Raw genomic sequence first — 12,544 nt, 5'->3', positions numbered from 1 at the left:
ATAAAAGGGTTTGTTCACCTTTAAATTAACTGTTAGTATGATGTAGAGAGGGATATTCTGAGACAATTTGCAATTGGTTTTTAATTTTTATTATTTGTGGTTTTTGACTTATTTAGCTTTTTATTCAGCAGCTCTCCAGTTTGCAGTTGAAGCCATCTGGTTGCTAGGGCCCAAATTCCCCTAGCAACCATGCACTCATTTGAATAAGAGACTGGAATATGAATAGGAGAGGCCTGAATAGAAAGATGAGGAATAAAAAGTAGCAGTAACAATAGATTTGTAGCCTTACAGAGCATTTGTGTTTTAGATGGGGTCAGTGACCCCCATTTGAATGCTGGAGAGAGTCAGAAGAAGAAGGCAAATAATTCAAAAACTATAAAAAAAAAAAATAATGAAGACCACTTGAAAAAATGCTTAGAATTGGCCAACACTTGGAACAACACTAGCATGAAAAATGTTCTTGGGGTGCCAGATAAGGGCTGTGATTGGCCATTTGGTAGCCCCTATGTGGATTGGCAACCTACATTGAGACTCTGTTTGGCAGTACACCTGGTTTTTATACAACCAAAACTTGCCTCCAAGCCTGGAATTCAAAAATAAGCTCCTGCTTTGAGGCCACTGGGAGCAACATCCAAGGGGTTGGAGAGCAACATGTTAAGGTGGCCATAGACGCAAAGATCCGCTCGTTTGGCAACTTCGCCAAACGAGCGGATCTTTCCCCGATATGCCATTAACAGGCATGGCTATATCGGGGGTAATCTGATTGTTCGACCGTATGGCTGAACGATCCGATTACGATGTGCCATGGGCTCCGGCGGGATTGGTCGGGTCAAAATCAAACCCGACCGATCGACCAAATGACCAGTCTCCGCCGGATGAAAGATGTCGGCACTCCCCACACAGGATCCGAAAATCGTACGAATCCTCGATTTATACGATAGGATCTGTGTGTCTATGGCCACCTTTACTCACAAGCTACTGGTTGGGGATCACTGCTTTACATCACACTAACAGTTCATTTAACAACTTCTTTAATCCTTATTAGAAGCAAAACAATCCTGTTGGGTTGAATTTGCGTTTTACTTATTTTTTTTAGTAGATTTAAGGTATGGAGATCCAAATTACAGAAAGATCCTTTATCTGGAAACACCCAGATCCTGACCATTCTGTATAACAGGTCCCATACCTGTACATGTAGTAACCACACTAAATTGTGCCATTAACAAGCCAACATTAAGCTGCAATATCTCTACAAATGATACAGTTTTTTTTTTTTTTTTGTTTTTTTTTGTAACTTAAAATTTTTATTGTTTTCCTCAGTACAGTACAAGTAAAGTAATCGATACATTATGTTGCTTGTCTTCGTACAACAGTCACAGCAGTTATTAAAACAATACAGCCGGAGACTATTATCACAATACTGTAACAGTAATGAGAGAAAAGATAGGAAAGAACCATAAAGAGATCAAAGGAAAAAGAAGAGAAAAGGAAAGGAAACAAAACAAAATAAAATAAAATAAAATATGGAGACCAGTAATGGAATAACCATGCCCAGTGGAAAAAACCAAGAGCGGGGAAACTAGGTCACATCAGCTATTGTGGTTTTGTAGTACTCCCAGTTCCCCCAGACATCATTGTGTTGTTGCAGGGTATCGGTTATTCGAGCTGTCATTTCCTCGAACTTCCTATTTATATCGAGTCTGGAGATGACCTCCTGAATCGTAGGGACCGTTGGCGATTTCCATTTGGAAGTAATAGCCAACCGTGCTACAGTGGCTACTTGGTTGATCCATTTTTGGACCGCATTCGACAATTTCGGAACTGGAAGTGCTAACAATAAATTGGGCATCTCAATAGTAATGGGAGTTCTCAAGACCGAGGATATTAACCCGGAAACCGCCACCCAAAATTCAGACAGTTTCGGGCAAGTCCACATAATATGGTGAAGTGTGCCCCTAAATTGACAATCTCTCCAGCACATAGGACTGGATTGTGGATAGATTCTGGAGAGTCTGTCAGGTGTAAGATACCACTTCATCATAGTCTTGTATACACTCTCTTTTTGTTGAGTGCAAACTACTATTTTACCTGCATTCTCCCAAATTTTACCCCATTGATTCAGGGACAGTTCCCTAACCCATTCAGATTCCCAGTACCGCATATAAGAATGTTTGGGAAAAGGGTCCTCCGGCAGCATATTCATTAATCCGTATAATTGAGAGATGAGACCTTTACAGGGGAAATCCCCCCCTAACACCCTCTCAAATGGGGTCAACTGAAGGTTTGGTGTCTGCCCAAGTAGCGTCGTTATGTAATGTTTAACTTGCAGATAGGCCATCGTTTTATCTAGGCCCCAGTTACATCTCGATTGAAGTTCGTCATACGTATACAGTTTTTTCCCCACAGGGCTAAAAAAATCTTTAACTCTAATTAGAGAATAAGAATTCCAATCTTTATGGAAAGCTTTACGTTGTCCCGGGGGAAAATCCGGATTAGCGGAAAGTATAGTTAAAATAGAAGGGAATTTACAAATCCGATATAGTTTAAGACAACGTCTCCAAATAAATTGAGTGAATTGTATTGGTTTCGGCGCCATGGCCGGTATTTGTAGTTTAGGCTTAGTGCTCAAAATCAGATTACTGATATGGAAAGGAGCCAACCATTCAGATTCTAGCGTGGCCCACCTAGTGGGAGGATTCGGTTGCAGCCAAGCTAGCGTTTGGCGTAAATGAGATGCCTCATAATATTTCCGAATGTTCGGCACTGCTAGGCCCCCCTGGTTTCTTCCCGCTAACAGCACGGAGCGAGGTAATCTAGCCTTAGTGGATCCCCAGATATAACTAAATATCGTTTTTTGAATCTGGCCTAGAGTGGAAGAGGGGATTTGAACTGGAATAGTTTCAAAGAGATACAGCAGTTTGGGAAGAACAGACATCTTAACCGCAGTTATACGGCCCAACCATGAGATGTTATATTGTTTCCAATCTGACATATCTGACGTGATCTGTTTCACTACAGGGGTAAAATTTGTTCGGTAAAGTTGATGATAGTGCGGAGTTAGTTTAATTCCCAGATATTGTATGTGAGAAGTCTGCCATTTATAATGAAAATCGGCTTGCAGGGCTGTTTTAGAAGACCCTTCTAAGTGAAAGGAGAGGGCCTCAGACTTTGCCCAATTAATTTTATATCCAGCCACTGTACTATGAAGTCGTAGAAGATTCTTCTTTGCGAAACGACCGATTTCAGCGCAGCCCGACCGATTCGTCAAATTATCGTGCGGTTAGTGGGATTCAAACGATCGTACATCTTACGATTTTTCGTCCGACATCTGCCAGGAAATTGATCGGCCAGGTTAAAAAATCTTTGTCGGTCCCAGTACAATCTATGGATGTTTGCAGGGCCAAGCAGGCAGCTCCCCTTTGTTTTCCTGGTAAATTGGTCGTTTTAGTTGATGGACAGTTCGAACGTTCGTACGATGGTTCTCAGAAGATCTTGGTCTCACGATGTGGATTGGATCTGTTGAAAATCTGTACATCTATGGCCAGCTTAAGAGTCAACAAAATGTCGTCTGCGAAAAGTGAAATTTTATATTCCTCCCTGCCAACGGTTATACCTGAAATATCTGGGTGTGCTCTAATTTTAGCAGCTAAAGGCTCTATGCTGAGAGCGTAAAGCAGGGGAGAAAGAGGGCAGCCCTGTCTCGTACCATTAAATAATACAGTTTTTAATGAAGAGTTCTTGACTTTGTGTTAGAGAAATAGTGGAGAGGGTGTCCGGGAAAGAAACCCAACAGGACATTGAACCCTACGTCTATAACCAGTGACACTAATCACCTATGAGGGGGTCCAGAGTGGGATAGTGGCTTCGGGGGGCAGAGAGTTCTTTGGCTGGAGGGCCCAGGGATGGTGTTGGGGCCCCTAAGGCAGCAGGGCCCTGAGCTCCCCAGTCCAACACTGATGTCAAGAGGCCATTGGCCATGTCATGTGTTGTGCCACAACCTTCCTCAGATACTGATACCAAGTCCATCTCAGCATTTCATTGATATCATCCCCACAACCCAACATCCTGGTCATATTGCAATGTTTTCAGCGCTACAACAACCCCAAAAAAAGCCCAACTGTGCAACCTGACTTCTGCTCCATATCTGATAAATACAAGGTGTGACAACTATGGGAGTTGGATCGTTCATATGTTATTGTTATTGTATCTGTTATTGTAACAGAACTTTGCCTAAGCTGTAAATGATGTTCCACCTCGCAGGTTTACTCAGAGGTACCGTGATTATACGTGTATTACGAGGGTTTAAGGAATTAATTGCAAAGAGGATTAGAAAGCTTTGCATCATCTGACAAATGACCTGGGTTTTGTTCTGCCAGTGACGGTGCATTTCTAGGAAATGTCACTTTTCAAGAGCTTCCACTTTATCAGTTTATGGTCAGGGCAGTTTTCTCGTCCATCACACGCAGTCGCGGCTTTTGCAACTGGCTGTGAGACAATCTTCTTTTGTACTTTGCATTTCCCCAGCTTTAGAGCATGTTTATTACTGGGGTCAGGCCCTGCAGAAAAGAAGTGGCAGTTGCAAAAGGGATTTTGCTCCTCAAAGAACAGCACATTTAATTCTAATTAAGTCATGTAAATGTTCAGCACTTCAGAACACTTAAACCCCGGCTTAGATTTGAGAATCCTTCTGTCGCGGAGACATCTTTGATCATGGAATGGCACAGTAATTCTCCAGTTGATATTTACATTTACAGAAGAATATCTGATTATATTAGGGATGCACCGAATCCACTATTTTGTATTCGGCCGAACCCCCGAATCCTTGGTGAAAGACTCAGCCGAATACCGAACCGAACCCGAACCCTAATTTGCATATGCAAATTAGGGATGGGAAGGAGAGAGCATTTTTTACTTCCTTGTTTTCTGACCAAAAGTCACGCGGTTTCCCTCCCCGCCCCTAATTTGCATATGCAAATTCGGTTCGACTGGGCACAAGGATTCGGCCGAATCCTGCTGAAAAAGGCCGAATCCCGAACCGAATCCTGGATTCGGTGCATCCCTAGATTATATTCCTTTTGCAGGGTTTTCCCTTATTTCTGTAAAAGTTATTTGTACAAACTGACATTATTACACATATTTTGGCCGCTTATTTGGATTGAGATTCAATCAATTGGCATGATCTACAGGTATCCGGAAACCCGATATTCAGAAACCTCCAAATTACGAAAATGCTGTCTCCCATCTTTTTATCCAAATAATCCATTTTTTTTAAAAATGATTTCCTTTTTTTCTGTGTAATAATAAAACAGTAGCTTGTACTTGATCCCAACTAAGATATAATTAATCCTTATTGGAAGCAAAACCAGCCTATTGGGTTTATTTAATGTTTGTTTGATTTTCTAGTAGACTTGAGATATGGAGATCTAAATTATGAAAAGATCCGTTATCTGGAAAACCTCAGGTCCTGAGCATTTATTTAATAACAGGTCCCATACCTGTACTTGATCCCAACTAAGATATAATTAATCCTTATTGGAAGCAAAACCAGCCTATTGGGTTTATTTCATGTTTATATGATTTTCTAGTAGACGTAGGGGGTTACTTAAAAAACTCTGATCTTGCTTTTTGGGGCAAAACTCACATATTTAGGATTTGTTTTTGTTTTTTTGAAAACTCAAATATTTCAAGATTAATTAAAGCCCATTGCAGGAAAAAGCCTGAATCCAAAAATCCAGCATCTCAGTCCTGTCGAGGTTGTGTATTAGTCAATGGCAGAGATCTTTATCCTATTTTAAAGTTTCTGTGGTCTGCACTGGAATTAGCCCGAAAATCCAACCTTTTCGGGAGCCTTCGGGCAAAAATCTGAAACATTTGGGCTTCTTGGGAAAAAGCCCGAAAAAATTGAGTGATTCAGAAAAAAATGTACAGAGTTATAGTACATATTACAGTGAATGCAATAACACAGTTTCAGCAAGGGATCTTAGTTTTCTTTACTCTAATTATTGGATCTGAAATCAGCCGAGGGGCGTTGGAGGTGGTGGGAGGCCTCAGTTTGCCCGACCCTGGTATAAGGGTTTTTTTGAGAGTCATTCTATAACTACTGAGATTTGCTTGATTCAAACTATGAGCTTAGAGGTTTTACAAACCTGAGACTGTTTAAGTGGTTTCAAGTACAACAAAAGGACAATTACTCAAAGGCCACTTCCTTTAACCATAAGTTCTTTTCTAACAGCCAATTCTCTCTTAAGTGTGGTATTAGTGTAATAGCTTGGGCCAAACTTAGTAATAGTGACCAATCCCAAATATCGAAAGGTACTTCCCCTACTCAGTAAAAGTCCAGCCCTTTTTTCCTTTTCAAAACACATCAGATACTTTTGTTCAGTATACATAACACTGACTGTGGGTTTTTTTGTGTTTAGCTATTGAAAAAAAACTGTTATTAGTGTGTCAGTGTTATTTTTGTGTTGTTTTTGGCAACAATTGCAGAAAATTTCAGACATGTAAATCTGTCAGACTATTGTGAGCTGTTACCTATGATACAAACATTGTTTGGATTCTTTTATTTGACTGGAAGGATGGGTAATGGCTTTTCTGTCCATCAGAATTGTCCAAAAAATGCCCCTCTCCCCAAGTTTTTTTTTTTTTTTAATATAATGGGTCTGACATTTTTTTGGAGATACAGTCTTCATGTTTTTTGAAAAGAGGGTTGAAGATTATTCGTTGCTGTATCACTTTTGAATAGTTCTCACCAATGGGTCCTTTTTTTCAGTAAAGAGCCAAAATAGCAAAAATGGTGTTAGCGATAAGTCATTCTGTATGAAATTTGAAAACTTTTGTACAAAGTTTCTTCTAGAAATTAATTAAATCAATTTTATCAGCTGTAATAGCACATATTGTTTATTAAAACTAGTACAGTCCATTGAACGCAGCTTGGAGATATGGAAGCCATCAAGTAGGACATTGGATGGGATATTTTTGAGAATGTCTGTAGAAGGAAGGGGTCAGCTATTACATATTCCCAAAACAACTCAAAATTGGCTCTCTATGCTGCGTCTCTACGCTGCCCACAGGACAAATTTGTAGCAGTGCACCCCCCCCCCATGGGACCCCAGTGCTTGACAGGACAGGGGGTGGTGGAAGAATTCTATAGACTAAGAAACAAAAATGAGTGAGAAAGAGAGAGATGTAGGTTGAAAGAATAATAAGGGGAAGAGATTAAAGCAAATGGAAGGAAAAGTGAAGGACACATGCTGAGAAGATGAAGAGAAAAAGGTTTATAGCAAGAAAAATTGGGGCTGAAAAGAAAAATATATGGTATAAAAATGTAATGAGAAGAGAAAGAGGGGGTGTTTGAGAAGGGGGATGGCTAGAGAAAGAGAGAGAAGTAATATGCAAAGAAAGGCAGATTAAGAGAAGTTTGATGGAGAAGTCTGGCATATGACAGAAGAGGAAGAGGATGAAATTAAAAGAGAAGCAGATGAGAAGAACATTGGAGGAGGACAGCAAGTTAGCCACGGAGAAAAGAATTTGGGTAAGAGGGAAGGCAGATAGAAAGAAGAAGAGAAACTGGGTTAAGTTGGAGAGAAAGGCAAATAGGAGATAGACAAAAAAGATGGGCAAGAGAAGGGAATGGGACAGTGAGAAGAAGAAAATGCAGTAGATGGCAGACTGGAGAAAAGAAATAAGGGCAACAGATGAAAAGAAAAGCAAATTGGAAGAAGAGGAAAGGAATGGGGAAATGCTTATGAATAGAAGAGCTCAGTTGATAGATTCTATATTTATGTACATATTTGTACAAGCAAACACTCCGAGTGGTGCAAAAGCAAATATAATCACTAAGATGTGTTTACATATGAGGATTGATTCTCCTGCTCTATCTGTTACATAACATCACTCTTCAGTTATTAAACAGTGGATTGTTTGAGTTGTTTTTTTTAATTAAATTGTCTGTCCTATGCAAAAACACCTGTACGTTATGTCAATGTATTGGAGATGACTAGATTGAGTTGTCACATTTAATATCCTCCAACATTTGTAAATTAAGACCCCCCTGCATGCCTTAATGCGTCCGTTTAATATGCAGCTATAACTATTCCATTTAAGAACTGAGAATTTAGACTAGAAATATTTTGAAGCCACTGCTTTTCCTTTACTAACTCTCTTGTGCTTAATCATTGGAGGGCAGCTTGGATGTCCCGAATTTATGCAACTTCTTCCTGAGATGGAGGCATCAGCTGCCTTATATTGTTTGAGACCCCATTCAAGTTGGGAAAAATGCTGAAAAAGCATAGAAGGCCACCACTTGAAGGCAACAGGATGAGGCAGTTGTTTGTGTCTTCTTCTCAGTTTCCACCAGCAACCTTTGCCTCTTGCTGATGGAATAATAAACTGACATTGATGGGCAATAGTGTAGACTGAGTATGGAAACGGCTATAGATTTCACTTCAATAATGTACCCTTTAGCATGGAGAATAGTTGGGACATCAGCCATGTCTTCTGACCTTGATCTCCCAGTCTGAACACTTTTTCAGGCCACTTCCGGCAACACTATGTTTGCTTACTAGAGTTAACTTCATTATGTAGGCCAAGCTAAGACACCTGACTCCATAGACTACATCAATGACCATCATCAGGTTGTTCGAAGCACTAGCTAAACATCCAAATATGAGCCTTTGTTGGGTTTTTAGATCCAACCTTGAATAACTAAATTAATAGTGAATCACTTTGGCTGCGTTGTGAAATAAGGGGGATCATCTTTTATGGGTCACTCTTTAGGTTCTTGTCTTTAAGGAGGTTATTTATTAAAGACCAAATGCCAAAAATCCAAAGAAAAAATGTTTACGTGATTTATTATACCCCGAGGATGGAAAAAGGCAGGATCCGAAAAATTCAGCATCTAAGACCTAGTGAGGTTGTATATAAGTCAATGGCAGAAGTCCCGAAGATATCCTGATCTGCGCTGGTTTTCATGTAAAAATCCAAAGATTTGGTGGTTTTCTGGCAAAAATCTGAAAAACAATTTGGGCAGAAAATGCAGAAGTTTTTTCGCTTACTGGAATTTTTCTACAAAATGTATTGATAAATAAGGGGAAATAACCCATGCGGATTTGGTCGGAGTATATTTCAGAAAATAATCAGATAAATTCAGATTTTGATAAATAACCTCCTAATTGTATATAATATAGCAATGTGTAACAGAGTACAACAAGTGCAGAAATAGTTAGCCTTTCGAAATGTCTCTCTCCTGTATTTCTACAGTCTCTCAACTGCTCGAAAAAAGAAGAAAAAATATTGCTACTCAAAGATATCAATATTTTCTGGTGGAACAGCGCCTAAAGCAAACGGAGAAAGCAAAAACAGAAACAAAATATGGTGTAGTATTTCTGGTTATTCTTGTAACACCCTTGTGCTGAAGATGAAAAAAAAAAATTAAAAAAAAAATATATATATTTTTTTTCATCTTCAGCACAAGGGTGTTACAAGAATAACCAGAAATACTACACCATATTTTGCAACCTCCTAATTGTGTAAACTACGGGCAGTTTGTAGAAGTTGTGTTTAGCTTTAAAGGAAAAGTTTGATTTTATTTTCAAAAGAAAAAAAGTGGCATTTTAGGACATTTCTTCATTATTGTTAATTTTTCTTTGTTTTGTTTTTTTTTACTTTTATTTTCCCAGAAAACCAAACGTGACGTAAACAACTTTGACCAGGATTTCACACGAGAAGAACCTGTGCTAACACTGGTGGATGAAGCCATAGTAAAGCAGATCAATCAGGAGGAATTCAAAGGCTTCTCTTACGTTGGGGAGGATCCGCTGCCCTAAGGAGCTGCTCCCACGAGCAGGAGTTTTAAGGAGTCACCATGGGAGTGAGATTTAATGGATTCAACGGTCTTGTTCTACTATGAGCCTCCACTATGTAAAGAGTTTATTATTTATTACCTGTTTTTTTTTTTGTTATTTCTCAAAGGCACTCCTAATTTCTCTTACAGAGCAATGCAAACTGTTTATTTCTTATGTTTAAGAAACTAGCTGTAACACACTGCCGTGACCACAGTATACTAGAAAACCTGATTTTTATTAATTTTATTTGAAGTTTTTTTTTAATTTACAGCAAAAGTATAGTTGGGGACAAACGGGTTCAAATAATGAATATCTGAACACTGACTTGAAAAGAGAACAGGGTGTTACCCAAAGGTTCTTCTGGCCTCCCATTTATAACCAATTATCTTGCCCAAGATCTTCTCTAAATTAAGGGCATGTCCAACTGTGCCCGGATTAGGATAGTTTGGGCGTGTTACTTAATATTTAATAATATTCCAAGTAGACCTGCTGAGAGATATGCGTTTATTATATCTGTATATCATTTCCATGGTTCTGCTTAAACCACTGCCACAGGTCTGCACCCTAAAATCAAAGTTGATAAATATGGAGGACCTTTCCGATCTGTCAGTTTTTCTAGAGTGATGGCAGAAGATATATAGATGCTCCAGGTCTAGTAACCCATAGTACCCAATGAGATGTTTGGATTTAAACAGTTGACTGATTGGTCACAATGGGTTTTTAGAGCTGGGGCAAATTTTGTATCCTTTGCATTAACCACTTTGTCCTCAAACAGCCCACGGTTTATTGCAACCAAGCGGTGCCATTGGGTCTAGGTTTATCTGAAGCATCAGAGGCTTTTGGAGAGAGCCATTTTCAGGGCTGGATTTAGATTAAAGCAGGTGAGACGGAGTTGGCCCTTGGCCACCATGTTCTAAAGTGTCCCTTGGGTGGGACAAAATCATAGATAAAATAGAAATAACTTATTATATTGTGTAATAGATACACAACACCTTTGAATGGGTGTCCCAGACTTCCTACATTGCCAGGATCACCCATGACTTCTTTCAGCTCTGCCCTGGACATTCTGTTTAGGCAGATATTTTAGCAGCAACCTGTTCTTTTATCCATCCACTGACTGCCTCTTTCTTTATGGTTGCCTGTTATTTCAGGGCCAATTAACACTACTCGTCATTAGAAGTATTAGATTGTACTCTACCGGTGATAGTTTTACCCCTATCACAAATGGGCCACACACTCATCCTGGGTGAGCAGAACAGCTCTTAGTTTCTCCCATAACTTCCAGAAGTTGAACACCTACCTATAGACAGGATATATTTGCACCATCAATGTTGCATTATGTTGCTCTTCATGAGCTGCTCTTTGAAGCATTAACAAATAGAACGACTTGTCCTTGTCGTAGAAGCAAATTTGGTTAGGGATACCATATCTTACTCGGTTGAGCTGTTCTCTTCCACCGGCTTCACAGTTACTTTTAGGTTTCTATCTTAAGTTCTATTAAGATATGCAAATATTTACATGCATGTGTGCCAATACAGTCTGCTAACAGCAACTTGTACTTTGGAACACATATCCCTTTAGGTCTCCAATGGTCTTATTATTGTGTAGTACTTTGGAGACCTTCAGCATAGTAGGAGCAGTATTTCTAGGTGGAAAGGTGTTGCACACCATTCATAGCACTTCTGTGTTTATTAGCCTATGTCTCACTCATAGGCTTTTTGTGGAATTAGTTGGTGGAGTTGTAGGCTGGACATTCCTGAAATGATCAGTATCAATATCTAACAAGTATTATAAAATGTTTTCCCTGTTGGTCCTGCTCTGCCTTGATCCTAAAAAACAGCCTTGGTTGTGCACAATGTTTTGTCCTACCCAAATGACACCATTTTGATTGGTTGTAATCTGTGAGTTGGGGATAAAATGTGGTTTGGACTTAAGGTGGCCATACACGGAGAGATCCGCTGGTTTGGCGATGTCGCCAAACGAGCAGATCTCTCCCCGATATGCCCACCTTGAGGTGGGCAATATCGGGCTGATCCGATCATGGGCCCTAGGGCCCAACGATCGGATCCTAACGAATAGTAATGGGCGGTCGGATCGCGGGACCACATCAACGAATAGATGTGGCCGCGATCCGGCGGGATTTTGTCCCATCCGATCGAGATCTGGCCAACTTTCAGACAGATCTCGATCGATGAAGCCCTTCGGGGGGCCCAATACACGGGCCAATAAGCTGCCGACACGGTCTGTATGGCCACCTTAAAATTCATAATGGCCAAAGAGAATAGAAGAGCAGAAGAATTCCTGTGCTCTGCTATTGACTGGCCATAACCCTACTGAGTATACTTGCATCTAGTCTCGGATGTTCCCCACAACTTATTTATATGAAATAGAATAATGTAAGAATAAGTAATTAAAATAAATGAACATTCTAAATTAGCTAGATTAGCGTGGTCTTGATCAAATATTCCAAACTGACATGGGAAACCAATGACGATACTATGACTATGAATTTGCACACGGTGACCTGAGCATCAGGCGCCCCCCCCCCCCCGCTGAGGTTGGGGGACCTGCTATAGATGTGCAAACAGTGTTACGTGCATGTGCAGGAGGAGCCTGCTGTGTGTACATGTATTATATTTCATACTCTACTGGACTGAATAGTGAGCAGTCAATGAGATCCACGTGAAGGAACTCACGCGGCC

The 12,544-nt window shown here is 40.1% G+C and overlaps 1 protein-coding gene across 7 annotated transcripts in view; it reads left to right on the top strand.

The window, feature by feature from the left end:
• LOC108716426 (protein kinase C epsilon type) overlaps positions 1–11,891 on the top strand; it is a 224,538-nt gene extending 212,647 nt beyond the window's left edge. For 4 of the 7 annotated variants that reach the window (XM_041562496.1, XM_041562498.1, XM_041562497.1 and 1 more), the window contains one exon: positions 9,678–11,890. In XM_041562496.1, the coding sequence (XP_041418430.1) occupies positions 9,678–9,824 (147 nt within the window). In that variant the 3' untranslated portion in view covers positions 9,825–11,890. Of the gene's footprint in view, positions 1–9,677 lie in introns of all 7 variants that reach the window. The other 3 variants (XM_041562500.1, XM_041562499.1, XM_041562501.1) reach the window with 1 other exon arrangement.
• Positions 11,892–12,544: the final 653 nt, after the last annotated feature.

This window comes from Xenopus laevis, chromosome 5L (assembly GCF_017654675.1).
Source record: "Xenopus laevis strain J_2021 chromosome 5L, Xenopus_laevis_v10.1, whole genome shotgun sequence".
NCBI lineage: Eukaryota > Metazoa > Chordata > Amphibia > Anura > Pipidae > Xenopus > Xenopus laevis.
This window is presented reverse-complemented; position numbering and strand designations above follow the sequence as displayed.